Source organism: Melopsittacus undulatus, chromosome 2, assembly GCF_012275295.1.
Source record: "Melopsittacus undulatus isolate bMelUnd1 chromosome 2, bMelUnd1.mat.Z, whole genome shotgun sequence".
Lineage (NCBI taxonomy): Eukaryota > Metazoa > Chordata > Aves > Psittaciformes > Psittaculidae > Melopsittacus > Melopsittacus undulatus.
In genome coordinates this window covers 112,139,416-112,155,434 of record NC_047528.1, presented here as the reverse complement: position 1 = coordinate 112,155,434, position 16,019 = coordinate 112,139,416, and the positions used below count along the sequence as shown (strand labels likewise).

Below are 16,019 nucleotides of genomic sequence, written 5' to 3'. Positions count from 1 at the left end.
TACCTGTGAAGTACTGGTGGCTGATACAGCCACTGGTTTTGCCTCCCTGGACACATTAAGTGTTTGCCTCAGTGGTAGGCACACAGAGGAATTAATGTGCAAAGAGATGGGTCCTGCAAAGAGGGGTGAATAAATGGGCCAAGAAGCAATGTTGGCTCATGTTGGAACTGTCCTTCACCTGGAATTAATGGTGTTGACCCCAGCAGGATGTGGTGGGAAGGTGTTGCGCAAGTGGGACAGCATCCTTCATATGCCCTCTCTCTCACAGGGAAGATGACCTGCCACCCAAATGCTCCTCTACTGCGAAGACATTCCATGCTGACGCATCCTCATCAGAGAACGACACCCTCACCTCCTCCAACACCTACAACAGCCGCTACTGGAACGACCCCAAAGCCAACCATGCCACAGACTCCTTCACCCGCTTCAACAACGCCAACGATGCCCACCAGCCCCCTTTCTCCCGCTCGGGGAGCACGAGCACCCGTCCCGTCTATGCCAACGGTGGCCACCCATCCCCGGCTCCCCCTAAGACGCTGGTGGTGACGGCCAACACGGCACCGTCCCCTCAGGAGGTGATGCGCAGCAATGGCTCTGTCAGCAGGAAGCCACGGCTGCCACACACTCGCTCCTATGCTGTCAGCCAAGCCACGCTGGAGCGCATCGGGGCTGTCCCCGTCATGGTGCCCGCTCAGAGCCGCGCTGGCTCCCTTGTGTAGGGCCATGCTGGCAGCTGAGAGCCAAGCAAGGGACCTCTCCTACCTGATGGGGGCAAAGAGACCCTACTCCTTCCTGAAAGGCAGTGAGGTGGCAGGGGACACACACTTGCCTCTCCCCCTGCACTCCCCTCCGGAGGCTGCTGCTGGCTGGTGGGACATCCTCGGCTGTGCCGCATTGGAGCTCCTTGTGCTGGTGGATGCCGCAGATGTGCCAAGGCCGGAGGAACAGGGATGTTGGGATGTGCTCCCCAGCTGCTGGGCACTGACTGGGATGTGCATCCAGCCCTGATCTTGGGGGGACTTTTGCTTTTGTTTCCCTTTAGGAATCATTTCCATCCATTTGGGTCTTTCAGGGAGGTTTGGGGAGATATATATATATTATTTTTTTCCGTTGTTGTTGCTGTTTTATTTCCAAGAGGACGACAGCCTGCACTGGGGCAGGGAGAGGTGCTGAGGCAGGGTATGCCTCAAGATGGCAGCCCCAGCTCCCTCCCCACGACCCCAGTCCCACTGCTGGATGAGGAAGGGCAGCGCACCAGGGCCAGGAGGTATGGACCAGGCTGGAGGGCAAGATGAAGGCACAGCCACCAGCCTGGCCAAGGGGATGGCTGGCTGAAGGCACTGACTGGGGAACGTTTGTGTTCATGTTCTGCAGTCCTTCCCCCACCCCAGCACGCACACAAACCCACACAGACACACATGGGTCCTCCTCAGGGTGGATGCTCTTCCTGCACTGGCTTGAGGTACCACCAGAGTTTATGTTGTTCATGGCTGTGGAGGATGCGGCTCTGAGCATCTTCTCCTGAGACACTCTGTGCAGGGTGGGGGTGCATGGCTACTACTGCTGCTTCTGTAGGGCTTGCTGCTTTTTGGTTTTGGTTTTGGTCATTGCTGGGGTTATTCAGGAGGTAGAGAGGAGCAGGGTGGTGTGGCAGAGCAGCAAGGCAGGTCCAGAGGCATCTGCTGTGCCTGGGTTGTCCTGCTTTGGCGCAAGTGGCTTCAAATCCCAGAGCTTTGGTATTTGCATGGTGGGTTTTCCTTTGCCAGCTTATGCAGTGCTGCCCCTGCAGGGCACGTGTTGTGCTTGGGGCCCTCACATGGAGGCATCAGAGTTTTCCTTCCAGCTCTCCCACACGCACAGACTTCGCAGACACTAAGGTTGGCAGTATTTGTTTCCACATCTCTCCTCAGAAAGAGTGATAGCAGGAGCTTAACAGAGGGGACACCCCTGTGGAAGCCCACATGCTGTCTCTCTACCTCCCTTACTTCCCTCAGTGTCCCAGGGCAGGGCACTGGTGGCATCTGCCAGTAGCTCTGCCATCTCCTCGCAGCAGGGAAGTGGCTGTGGCTGGCACCTATCCTTTTTCTATTGCAACTAAATAGCCTTAATAAAAGCCAAGATCTGAAGCTGCTGAAGGAACCTGGTGCCGTTTGGAGGGCTGGGACTTACCCTCTCAGAGAGCACTGGCTCAAAGGGACCATGCCTGGATGGGTGTCTCAGCCCTCCTGCATAACACCAACCCTTGCACATGCAAAGCCAGTGGGCACCTCCAAGAGCACCAGAGCCATCCCAGGTCTGTTCTTGGAAAAGCAATGTGGAGAGTCACAGGTGACTTTCTGTAGCTCTCACATTGGATAAAGGGTCTGTTTAAGCCAACAGACTCTTCCTCATCCCCACTTTCCTTGTCCTGGCACGGCTTTCCTTTCCCTAGCAGTGCACAAACCTTGGGCAGGCCCCTCTGCCTCAGCAGTACCTTTCAAATGCAAGCACAGACTCTGAAGAAGAGGAGGGGAGAGGTGAGGGCTGGGTTCCCACATGGGCAAACTGGCTCTTTGGGATGCTGGGGGCTCCCAGGCAGCACTAGGTTTGAAGCTTGGCTGAGAATTTGTGCCTTCTTTGCTTAAAACAAAAACAAAAGGAAAAGGAGGGGGCAAAAAGGAAATCCAATCTCCCTTCCTTCCCCAGAACACAACTCCATCCAGAATGGGTGCAAACACCTGCAGCAGTGCAGGCGGGAGGTTGTTCTGTGTGTGTCTACACACGTTCTACCAGAGCAGTCCTCTTTCCTGCCTGCCTGCTCACTTTGCTGCTGGGTGGTAGGATTGAAGGGGGAAGAAGACTGGCTTTAGAAACCTTAATGTGGGAGGGTAAAACACAAAGGAAAGCAATCAAAGAAAAGCCCAGACACATTCTCTCTGCTGTTGCAACAGCCCCTGTGTGACATTTACAGGAACACTGCCCTCAGCAGGTCCCCTCCTCTACTGGGAAAGATCCTCTGGTTCCTACCCTCCATGAGACTGTTTGCTCCTCTTTCTTTGTTCTTTCTAATTGTCTAAAATTCAATAAAACTTTATTCATATAAAAAAAGGATTTCTTACTGCCTTTTGCTGCTTTTTCCACCCCCTTTACTTCATTCTGTAACTACAATCCATTTGGCTGTTGATACTCATCCTTGATACGAATGGCAGTAAGCAGCGATCGTGCAACCAAGAGCTGCATGTTCTTAGGTCAGCCAGTCTGGCAGTGAACCCTGGTACTGTAGTCTTGTTTTTCTCATTCATAATAGACTGACACATTGCCCTTGAAGTACAGTTTCCCAAGCTTGCAAGGTCTCTACTTCTCTAGACAAAGGTGAGTTTAATTTTCCATCATTTGGGGGGAAAAATCCTTGTCTGCTTTGAGTGATGTGGGAAAATGTCTTTTAAAATTGCCTAACTTTGCCCATGTATTAGGTTTCCAATATGAAACATGGCATGTTCACCCCAGATTCAGAACCTAAGGCAGTCACCCAGATGGTCCTCACTGACTTTCTTTGACTTTTGAATAATTTTGTTAGAGGGAAACTGTCAAGAAGCTAACAAAAGTGCTGATTCCCACAGTCAGAGCATCTTAGATGACATGGTTTAGTGTGAGGTGTCCCTGTCCGTAGGCGGGTTGGAATTAGATGATCTTAAGGTCCTTTCCAATCCCAAAGATCTTATGATTCACACTTCCAAGGCATAAGGGCACCGGGAGGCACACACCTCTTAGTCCACATCAATAGCTGCTAGCAGAAGGTTATTATTAGTTAGGGCAACCTCATGTTTTGCCAAAGATTTTGCATTTTTCTCTGTGTTTAATTTTCCTTGTTTCTTCTCTAAACCCCCCCAGATATTCTGAGAATTATTATTAAAACCAGAAACTTACAGATAAACCAGCGGCAATAATTCAGCCCTGCTGCACATGCGTCACATTCTCATTCCTTGGTATTTTTCAACACCTTGTTTTCAATACCCCTGTAAATGTGCTTTCAGCTATGGGCCTTACAGTAAATGACATGACAGCATTGCCATTCTTGGGAAGTTGCAGGAATCTTATTGTTTCATTTTTCATCTGTTGGTTGTGCAACCTTGATGTGACATTAATAGCATCTTTGTATTTTATTCCCATGATAGCCCTGTCAGTGTTCTGCTATCCTATTCATTCCTTGTCATGGCTTGCCCCTTACATCATTCTTTTGCATGGCTCTGTCTATTGATCTAGAGGAGAATTTCCTAAGAGATAGGATAATTTACTAGGCTTATACAGCACCCAGGATGCTGGAGTTTTAGCCTGCAAATTGTATGTAGTGAGGCATTGCTGCAATATAAGTATCTAGCTAAAAATAATACCAGTTAGATGACTCGATAGTGCTCCAGAGTGACTATTTATCATTAAAAAACAAACAAAGGCCTAAGCTTTTATGGTTGTCAGTGGAAGTCACTACTGAAGTGCTTGGGTGTGTGGATAGCTTTCAACCCCAACTATGTAACAGGGATTGTCCACCACTGTGAGTGCCACTTAATGTTATTGTGAATGTCAGTACATTGGTTATATCACCTTCCACCAAAGAACATCAGAAGGGAACTTGTTCTAGCACAAGGATTAACTGCATTTCAGTACTGAGGCAAAGAAATAAGAATGGGAGGATGCTTCAGGCTTTAGAAGTCAAGATCTTTTGGTGTAGATGAGAACGCAATTGAAAACATTTGGAAGCTGTAGACTGACAGAAGAGGTTTTTTTAACTTATACAGATTTTGGACTCAAGTCTGCTGACTCATCTGAACTAAAAAAGAATAAAATTACCCAGACACATGCACTTCATCAAACTATTGCCAAAACACAGATGAGTTACCAGAGAAAGCCAGTCTAACAGATGGTGTCCTGTCTCAGGCTACCTGGCTTCCCATAAGGACCTGGGATGCTCAGGAGACCAGTCCACCTTATGTCACGGTTTAGGCTCTCATGAAGAGTACCTCAAGTTAGGGCAGTCTCAGATGACACCCAGGACCAAGGTGACCGGGTGATCCATCTCAGCAGAGGAAATTAAACTGATTTCTTTTTTTTGCACCCCCCCCAAAATGGAAAATATTGAGGAATTTTCATGATAAATTACTGGTTTCATCAAACCTATTGGTGAGGTTTTCCAAGTTATTGGATTTTTCTTGGAAGCAACATTTTGCGTCCCAGCTGCGTTTGTTTTAGGCATGCACCTTTCTGTGTCTAACTGGGATCTTCCCATCCATAGTGCTGATGACTTGTAGGTAGACAAGGCTGTTGCATGTGTGTGCCAACACCCAGTGCACCCAAAATGGTTCAGCAGATCCTCTTAAGAGGGTCTTGAATATTTCTGAGGCAGAGAGCAGGAAAAACTGAGGAAACTGATCCCTTTCACATGTAAACTTCAGAGTAAACCCAACAGTTTGATCTCCAGCTGGAGACCAGTAACGAGTGGTGTCCCTCAGGGATCGGTGTTGGGACCAGTCTTGTTCAGCATCTTTGTCGCTGACATGGACAGTGGGATTGAGTGTGCCCTCAGCAAGTTTGCTGATGACACCAAAACTGTGTGGTTCTGTTGTTACGCTGGAGGGAAGGAATGCCATCCAGAGGGACCTTGACACACTTGTGAGGTGGGCTGATGCCAACCTCATGAAGTTTAACCATGACAAGTGCAAGGTCCTGCACCTGGGTCAGAGCAATCCCAGGCACAGCTACATGTTGGGCAGAGAAGAGATTCAGAGCAGCCCTGTGGAGAAGGACTTGGGGGTGTTGGTTGATGAGAAAATGAACATGAGCCGGCTGCAGTGTGCGCTTACAGCCCAGAAAGCCAACTATATCCTGGGCTGCATCAAGAGGAGCATGACCAGCAGGTCAAAGGAGGTGATCCTGCCCCTCTACTCTGCTCTCGTGAGACCTCACTTGGAGCATTGTGTGCAGTTCTGGTGTCCTCAACATAAAAAGGACATGGAACTGTTGGAACAAGTCCAGAGGAGGCCACGAGGATGATCAGGGGCTGGAGCACCTCCTGTATGAAGACAGGCTGAGAAAGTTGGGGAAGTTTAGATTGGATATAAGGAAGAAGTTCTTTACTATAAGGGTGGTGAAGCAGTGGAATGGGTTCCCAATGAACTTGTGAATGCTCCATCCCTGGTGGTGTTCAAGGCCAGGTTGGACAGAGCCTTCAGTGACATGGTTTAGTGTGAGGTTTCCCTGCCCATGGCAGGTGATTGAAACTAGATGATCTTAAGGTCCTTTCCAATCCAAACCACTCTGTGATTTAATGATTCTAAGATCCTGCCTGTAGCTTGTTCTCCTGATGACAGCAAAGCAAGGGTTCCTCCAACATGCCCTTGTTACAGCGGCACTCTTGAAAGTAAGTCAAGATGTGGTGATGAGTGTCAGGAATATGGGTGCTGAGTGTCACTGAGCTATGTCTGTGCACAGATGGGCACCAGGTGAACACTGGGGACAAAACAAGCCTCTAAAGCAGGGAGAGTGACAGTCTATGGCTCTTTCCAGATTGCTTTCTTCCATGTCTGCCTCTGTGCATTGCAAGTGCCAGGAGGATGTTACTGAGAATTACCAGGTCTGCAACCTTCTAAGCAAGAGAGGGCACACACAAGAGCATTTCCTGAGCCTGGCACTAGCCCAGAGCTCTTGTTGCCAGCTGATCGGCAGCAGAGGGGAAGGTTTCATCTGTACAGCTATTAAGGGGCAGAGGGAGATAATGCATGGTAAGAGCTTTGGGCATGGAGTGTCAAATGCAGGGGTTTGTGGGAGAAGAAATGTCATAGCTTTTGAACTTCCCAACTCCAGGGCTGTGTCATGTTTTCTTTAATGAGTTTCTATAGACAATGGCAGTTAAAAATGCACTTTTCCTCTCCATGTGGTAGAGGCTCCCTCGTTTTAGAGAGCGCTGCTGATGTGCAGGAATGGGCCATGCTAAAGTGCACATGGCTAAAGATCAAGCTCTTTACTAAGCTTTCTAACACCATTTTCTGCTTGTTATTTGTTCCTGATTTCCTCTTTCCACCCTGCTCCCTCTGTAACATGTTTGAATGAGAAAGTGGGTTGGTAGGAAATTTAATCAGTGTAAAAAACCAAAACCCCAGAAACAAATAGCAGCAAAGAAGAGAGAAGATTAGGACACAGCTTCCATGGCTGGCTGGTAAGTGATTCTTTAGCACTGGATATAGTCTGGGTCACCTCCTGGATTTGGATTTACTAATTCATACTTTGGAAGAGATGAAGACTTGCTTCCAGTTGATATACTGTAGTTTAGCTTGCTTGTATTTAACCCACTGTGTCTGGCACAGAGGCTGGGCTACACAGCCTGGCTTCCAGTTTCCTGGATGCTACCAATAACTGCAGGATTTCTTTTAGGTAGTTATTCTCTTAGAGGATCTCATGATACTTTGGCAAGCTGAGTATAGCAATCACCAGGTCATTATCCATATGGACATCTGAGATGGGAAAAATGTATGTGCCCTGGGTGCAGCAGCTGTACTTTAAACTGTGGCAGTTTCTAAGGTTGCACAGTAGTTTAGAGACTCTCTTTTAGTGCCCTGTGTCACTGGTACAGCATTTTCATTTGTGATCATCTCCTGCCTTCTTAGACCAAGACTTGTGACAAAGGCTTGTGGTCCCTGTGTCCCACATGAAAGGCAGCAGAGGCTGGAATTAGCTCAGTAGAAAAGCCAGTGTGGCTTTAGACTCTCAAAGATCATTAGGGATGAAAGCTGCTACAGAAATGTGCTACAAGCATCATCAGTACCTCTTGGTTGTGGTTTGCTGCTGCGACAAATACACCCAAAACCGAAGGTTACCTTTTAGTGACACAAGCCACAGAAATGGGTGAACAGGCATATGGATGTGCCACCAGCTCTTTCCTCGATGGCTGCAGAGTGGTCTGTTCCTGCTGTCTGTGAACACAATCTCCATATACATAGATCTTGCGTGTCAATGCATCCTCCATGCACCCATCCACGCTCAGGGACACCAAGAGAGGTTCAAAGCAAGGCCCTACTGTAAGGTATGTGAACACCCCATGCCTTTACTCAGCTCAGTCATCTAGAGCATGCATCCTATTTGTTTTCCAGGCTAACCTGTTGCACGTTTCTCAAATCATGATGGGTTTTGTCACTTCTCCTGTCCTTCCACATGTTGCACGCTAGCCTAGGGTAAGTTGGTTACTTCTGGAGATGTAAGCAGGAAGCTCTGGGGCTATTGTCCCGGCAGCGGCTGAGCACTGGGCATTTATTCACTATCTCGATTTGGGTCACAAAACTCGCTTTTTTTGGTGGCTCTACGATGACATCCTCTGGAGGGATGAAGAACTACATCAGCTCCTGTCTGCACCAGGCTTCACCTCCTTGATAGCTCATAGGTTGGTTTCTTTTCTTTGTGGTTCTACCAAGAATAAAGTACTTTGTGCCTTGAGTATGAACACCTCTTCTCTCCTGCGGCTGTTACTTAGGATCTGCCCTTAGTACTGTAGTGTTTGCTGTGCAGTGGTGGGGAGGCTGGAGTGCTTTGTCTGTACCCCAGAAGCAAATGGTTTTCACTGTGGCCTTCAGTTTCCCAGTTACTCCTTCTGTTATGATGGTCTGTGATTCAAAGGCATGGAGAATGGGCTGCTACATCTGCAATACTAGGGAACATATGGGACACAATGCAAAGAGATGCTGCATCCTTATTTACCTGTATCAACCAGTGGAACTGACTCCTTACGTGCTCACACCTGACTCAGATTTGCTCTTCTATCCTGCTGTTGAGGTTGAGAAGAGCTGTCTGGCTGAGTTGTGTAGCTCCTCCACACCAGAGCAATGCTTCAGAGCATAAGATAAGTAGGAGAGCCTGCAAACTAAGTCTCATATGCCTACCAGCCAGCTCTGGGGATCCAAGGCTTCAGTGACCTCATGAAAGCAGCTCCCATGTTCATGTTCAATAATGGGAACAGATTATTTGCAGCATCAAGGACATCAGGAGTTTGGGGTAAGATATGAGAGCAAAGTGTCTTCTCAGGCAATTGTGGTGAGGCTTCTGTTCAAAAGGCAAACCTCCCAAGCTAGATTTTCTTTTCAGCTGTGTGTGAATGGGAAGTAGGAAACATGACCCTGACAGAGTTTGGATGTGACCAAGACTTCAAGGCTTTTCACTTTACACAACCATTTCCAGCCCCAGGCAGTGGGGTCCTGGGATATTAGAAATCAGAGAGGGAGATCTGTGTTTACCAAAAGCTGGTTATGAAATGGTCCAAACCCCAGTTCTAAGCCCAGCTACTCATCAAATACTGTGTGCCTTTGAAATACAGCTTATAATCAGGATTTCCATGCCATGCCCTCATTTCTGTTCTTGTCAGTCAAGTCAAAAACATACACCCCATGGGGCTTTTCTGGTAGCCTTTAATATAAGCCTTGTGCCCCCATCTCTCCCCAGCACACACCAGATACACAGTACATCTAACCTTTCCTTCAACTGACACGAAGTTCCTTGTCCGCTGGCTGGGAGGGAGTTGCAGTGTCTGATGGCTGTGTCATATTTCTGAGCATGGAGTTCAAGGTCTGCATTAAAATTGATCAAATCAGTCTCTGTCAGGTTTAAATGATTTTTGTTGGCCACAAAGGATTATTCTTGGGCTGTAGATCTTTGTTTTGTTTGCTTTTACAAAGGCTTTTGGAAGTTATCAGTGACTGCCTGTCTTCTAGATGTAATGGCCATGCATCTTCGCATCATATTTCAATTCTCAAACTTAAGTCTCAGCATTATACTTGTGTTATTCAGAGCTGTTGCAAATCCACTACTTGTCAGAGTGAAGCACAGAGGGAAGGGAACACTCCTCACAAATGCAACTGCTACACAAGGTAGTAGTGGGAGAGAACAGGTACTAGGTCCTAGGTGGTTTAGAACATATTCACATATTCTTCTCAATCTATTACGTTCTTTTACATCCTTTTCACTGTTCATTTAAAGCTTCTGGTGGTGTTTGTGCTGTGAAGCTACACTTAGTAAACAGAAAGATTATCCCTTCTTATGCTAACAGATTACCTTTAACGCTGCTATCAATGCTATTGAAGTCAACAGGAATGGCTCCGCTCCTGCATTTCCCCCCAGTCTTTATCAGCAATATGAGCAGGGTCAAAATGAAATTATGGTGTGACTTAGAGAAGTAAAGAGAAACTTCTGTTTCCTTGTCTCCATCTGAGAGTGGCATGCAATGAAATGGAGCTGCTAAACTGATTGAGTTAACTTAAGGCAAGGCCCGATGTGTGCGGTGTGCACTTGGGGCTGAGAGCAGTGTGGTTCAATTAAGGTGAAATGAATGAAGGCAGTATTAAGTTAACTTACAGCAAGGGTATTCACCCAGAGTAGCACACCAGTGTAACACTGGTTTGCAGGCCAGCTGGTACTGAAGCCATAAAACATCTCCATATAGGGAAGCTAAGTCGCATCTCAGCCATTAGAGAGTTAAATTCAAACTCCTTTTTGAAATTAAATTAAAATTAAATATAAATCAAATATAAATTTAAAGAATTATTTAAATAATTATTTATTTTGTAGGTATGTGATTTATATCCTTCAAAGGAAGGAAATTACTCAAGTGGGTAGAAGAAAAACACATTAAATGAAGACAAATACATTGGGCACTTGTGATCCAGCAAACGTGCCACAGGGGTCGTAGTCAGGATTTCACTCTAATCAATGACTTGCTGCATGACCTGAGGTAAGCAGGGATGCAGATACCATCCTGAGGGGCTCTTAGAATGCATGTCAGAGAGACCCATTGGATAATCTGATCATAGGAGGCTGAGAGTGAAAACATTACTTTTAGTGTCTCTGAAATTTTTGTTCCCACTTGAAATACTGATATAATCATAAAGAACAGGCTTGAGAAATACTTAAAGAGAACCATCTAACCTACACACACATGCACGTGCGCACACAAACCCCATAAGGTCCCACCTAAGAGGTTTAACTATATTTAATCCCTTGCTGAAAGATGGTTAACTTGCTTTTAAAGATCTCTGCTCAGAGACTCCACAGTCTTACTAAGCAGAGGGATTAAAGGGAATGCTTCCAATATTGTTTCTGACTGCCTTATAAGAGTTTTATTTTTTAAGGATAATCTACATATTTCTTGATGCGCACATTGCCAGCCCTGGGTATTAACTTTGCCAGATGCTGCAGAGAGGGTATACTAGGAGTAACCTTGCAACCAGATATTAGGATTTTCCCTAGTGTTAACCTGTGTTTTCAAGACTACATAGTTCCTTCACTCTACTCTGTTGGGGTTGCACAGGAGAGTTGTGTGTTACCTCCATAGGCAGAGCTGCGGTCAGTCTTGTCACTCCTGGCTATGGCTGGGAGCTGCAGGGATCCAGCAAACTCAAGAACCCTCCTTGGATCCAGATGGAAAACCAAACCTTTTTTGCTAATTGGAGAAAAAGAGGGAGCTATGGGTCTCCTGTTTCTGGTGCTCCCTGTAAGAGATGGAGAGCTTTGATTGCTGTGTGGTGTGGCCTGGAAAAAGGGACCATCTGCTGGGTTTTAAGACTTGCCCCACTGGCTGAAGGAGCATTGCTGCTCTATGGAGTGGTGCAAAGCCAGTTGTCTCTAATTTGGTGAGAGGACCATCTCAATGCTGCACTGAGTGGTGGTTCAGCCCTCTGTCAGGATGCTTTCAGTAGAAGCATCAGCTCTGTTGCCTTGGTTGCTTCAGCTTCCCCACATGCTGGTTACTTGCAACCAGGAAGTGTGCTCAGAGGTCAGCTGATGAAAGCTGCTGTTTGTGGAGCTGTTGAGAGTCTTCACAGTGAATGCAGCTCCTTTGAACAGTGACAGACACAGCACAGACAGGGGCAGCTGTGTCTTCCTCTGTGCTGTCCCTCCTGATATGCCTCATCCCCAAGACAAGGGGATGTAACTGTCTTTTCAAGCCAAGTCCCAAAGGCACAATGTCTTATTCCCTCAGCCACCTGCTCTCAGATCTAGCCCCTATGGCTTTCTCCATCTCTTCCTCTCTTCCATCCACATATCCTCTCTGAGCTATTCCCTCCCTCCCTTGCTGTTTGCCTCAGAGACGACTCTTCTCTTGTCTGTACATCTGTTTTGTCTCTCCTACTCCTGACACTTCTGTTGCCTCTGTGGATCCTGCTATTCCTTCTTCTCCAGTCCCTACCCATTTCTTTTCCCTGTCCCCTGCCCTCTTCAGCCCTGACTCCCAGCCTGTGAGGCTGAACAGTCTTGTCTAGTTTCCTTCTCCTCACTCTCTAGCTTTTAACTCATCCTTCCTTCTGGCTATGGGCTCCCTTTTCCTTTCCCCTTCCCTTTCCCATCCCTTTTCACATATATTCTTCCATTCTACCTCTGTTCATCCATCTTCTGCCTTCTCCCAATTACCTCCATCTCTTCTGATGTTCCCAGTTTTGTGGTGACACCCAGTTAGCCCAGTGTGAATTTGTAAAGATGGTAAGGCCATGATTTCACCAGTACTCAATGACTTCATCCTACCATGTATTAAGAGAACATCTTAGTGTTGTCCACTCCTTTGTAAATCGATAGCAGCACATCTCCTAGTGAAAATGTTGCCCATGTAATAGGCAGCTGCTTATCTCTTGGGTTTTGCCTTGCCCCAGAGTGCAGAGTGCTGATGACAACCCCTGATATTGCAAATAATGAGAGAATCTACATTCAAATTCCCCTAACCCTCCTCTAGAGAGATGTAAATGGAGATACAAGCAGGCTTCATGTCACCTGTAACTCCTGAAGGATGGTAAATAAAAGAAGTAATGGAAGCAGACAGCCCTGTTCCTCACTTCCCATGCAAGATGTGGCAGGCCATGGAGACTGGTTGGCCTTGTGAGCTGGTACAGAGTGTTGGTAGACAAAGAGTGTGAGCTGAGATGGCCAGTGTTTGAAAGAAGTTAGGTGGGATAGGGCTTTGAGCAAGCTGGTCTAGTGGGAAGTCTCCCTGCCCATGGCAGGGGGTAGGAATTGGATGAGCTTTAAGGTCCCTTCCAAATGAAACCATTCTGACACTGTGTGGACAGACTGTATACCTTGTGGACAGAGGACTTTGGTCTCTGGGGCTGCAGCTTCAACTGTCAACAGGTATCCTTATTGCAAGGTATCAAAAACCAGAGCTTGATATTCAACTGCCATATGGAGCCTGCATTTGGAAAAATAAAGAAAAACCTTAGACAGAAAATAAATCTCAGTGAAGGGAATAAATAAACAGCATCGAGTTGACATCTTTAATGGAATTCTTTTTCCTCTAGCCCACTCCTGCACTTAAACCCTTTGAAAACAACAGTTTGCCCCTGGATCACCTCTGCAGGGCCCCAGTTCCCCAGCCTGGCCTCTGGGACCGTCGGGGTGCAGGCGGCTGCCTGGGAGGGACCGTCGGGGGGCAGCAGCCACCAGCGCTTCGGCAGCTGAGCTCCAAGGAACCTGCCAGCAGGCTCCTGACTGACGCTGGCTGCTCTTGCACCTCATCTTCAGGAGCCGGCATCGTTCCAAATCCCAGCCTCACCGGGCTGCGTGGCGGTGACACTTTAACATGCAGCATATGCAGCTCGTTCCGCTATTCACTGGGCTATTTGTAAACCTAATTTAACCTTAATGTAAGCGAACTCTCTGCCTACCCTCATGGTTTTACGTGGCTCAGAAGGAAAAGGTGGGAGGCGAAAAGTAAGATCAGGAGAGTTGCCAGCAGTGCACCCTTTTTTCTTCGTCTTCTAGTCCAATTGCTTTGTAATCATTCATTTGCTGGGGAGGAAGGACCTGGCACCCTTCATTCATATAACCTTGGGTGCAACCTTCATGTCTTCCAAAGCCAGTGCTGGAGAGGAAAAATCAATGTTTCCTGGGAAGGAGATTGAGTGGCAAATGCACTTCTAACTGGGATCCATCACTCTCCCACTTTCAGAGGGAGAAGGGCTTGCCTGGGTGAGGGTCTGTGAGCAAGGCTGGGGTGGCAGCAGGCAATACACAGAGGGAAGCAGTGGGATTTTGAGCAAGTGCTCAATTTCTTCCAAGTTACTAAAAAATGTCATATGTTTTGTTTGGAGATTGATTTGATTTGTTTGGTTTTGACAAGACTCAGCTGTGATCCCTCCCTGCACCCCCCAAGGTGCTCCAGCAAGTTAAAAGCATGAAATTTCATTAAATTTTGCATTTTGAAAGGTAAATTATTTCACCTCCATAAATTCCTTCCAAAGTAGTTTTAACCAGCTACAGGCTTTTTGCTCTTGTTCTTTCCTGCTGCGATGCAGCTTTGCTGTTCACTGTTAAACAGCTGCTGCTACTGCAAACCAAAAGGGGATTTCATCTCCATCCTAGGTGAAGTACTGTTTGTTTCTTTTCTTTGTTGGTTGATTTGTTTGTTATCATGATAAAAAGGTCTTCTAAAGTTAGGAAAAGGCCATGGCAGATGTTCCAAGGAGTTTGGAGTCTGCTTTCCTGAATGGTGCAAGAAGACTGACAACAACATGAATGAGCAGGCACATTTCATGTGTGCCTTTGTAGATTCCTATTCAATAATGTGTGTGTGCGGAAGAGCAGAGGAATGCTGGATTTGCTTGTAGGTATTTGAGAGAAGATCTTGGAAAGCCAAATCTCATGGAGAGGGAGATATGGAGAATAGCAGAAAGCTTTGTAGAAGGGACCAGAAAATGTATCTTTAGTCACAGGACCCTTAGGAAGTGGCTACTCAAGAGGCTTCAGCAAAGGTGCTACTAGAAAGCTGAGTGGAGAAACATGCAGAGCAATGGGTGGAAGATGAGTTGTCAAGGTGAGGGAAAAAGACTTCTAATGGCCCACAAAAGGGAAAGAGAACTGGTGAAGAAAGTGCTTGGATGTGTTGGAGAAGGTAATGGCAGCGGCGTCTTAAGTAGACTGAGGCTCAACACATTTCATCGTCAAAGCTCAAGGTAATACAAGTCTAGAGAAGGCTTAGTTACCTTGTATACATTCTGAAGGCTCCATAATGGGGTTTTTCTCATACAAAAGCATACAAATACCTTTCAAATGGCAGCTTGGAAACATGCATAACTATTGTTCAGCCTGTACCAGACCTCCTTCAAAACTGACTGCTGAAAAAAGATGGTAAGAAGTTCATGTGCTATTTCCTTACAGTATTTTCACAGCAAACGTATGCTTTTAATGGGAAGGAACAGGAATATTTTTCATCATAAAATGAAAAGCTCTCAGGTTTGTCAGTTTCTTACTAGTCTTGGATGCATTTTTTCCTCTTTCTTCCCTCTCGCCACCACCTTGTTTTGTTTCTTCTGGCTTTGAGTTTCTCAACAGAAAGTCAACATTTTCTCCAGAAAGGGTCATTTACTATTCTCTCCTAACTGCCGATTTATTTACCTGAAATCTCAGCTGAGAAGGCCTTTGGATTCGCTTTTCTGACATGAAATAGCTACATGGAGCAATTCAAACCCCAGGGATAACAAAAGAATCCTTAGAATTAGAAATGTTGCATCAGCATGTGAAATCTCTTCCTCAAGGCACACTGGTGGTACTGAGAGACTCCTGCCTGAGGATTTTAGGGTGCTGCTGCCCTGACATGCTGCTGATGGAGAAGCAGGACCAGCAGCTGGGTGGCTGTTGAGAACTCCTGTGTGAGTAGCAGCTGGATTTGGCAGTACCTGTAGCAGTGCTCTGCAACACAGTGATCTGATGTGAAGAAAACCTGCTAGAGACAGATAACAGGGTGAGAGAAGCCTGCAGGCTTGTTGAACAGTAACTCCAACTTCAAACTAGTGTTTACAACACTGTATGTTCTACTTTCTTCTCTAGAGAGGCAAAGGATGCTCACAAACACCCTGGGAACATACTGAATGGATTAACCCACAGGAAAGCAGGTTGGCAAGAGGGAGCTAGGTCTGGCTGTGATTCAAAACTCACTCATGTTACTTCATTGTGAGGGTACTGAGTAAGGAGAAAGCATCCATTTTTCTTAGCTAATGGCAGAACATGCACCCCTGTGCTGCACA

At 46.7% G+C, this 16,019-nt stretch overlaps 1 protein-coding gene across 4 annotated transcripts in view; it reads left to right on the top strand.

Moving 5' to 3' along the window:
• Nucleotides 1-2,626, top strand: part of IGSF11 (immunoglobulin superfamily member 11) — a 104,349-nt gene extending 101,723 nt beyond the window's left edge. For all 4 annotated transcript variants that reach the window (XM_034060152.1, XM_034060150.1, XM_034060151.1 and 1 more), the window contains one exon: nt 269-2,626. In XM_034060152.1, coding sequence (XP_033916043.1) covers nt 269-719 — 451 coding nt within the window. In that variant the 3' untranslated portion in view covers nt 720-2,626. The remainder of the gene's footprint in view (nt 1-268) is intronic.
• Nucleotides 2,627-16,019: the final 13,393 nt, after the last annotated feature.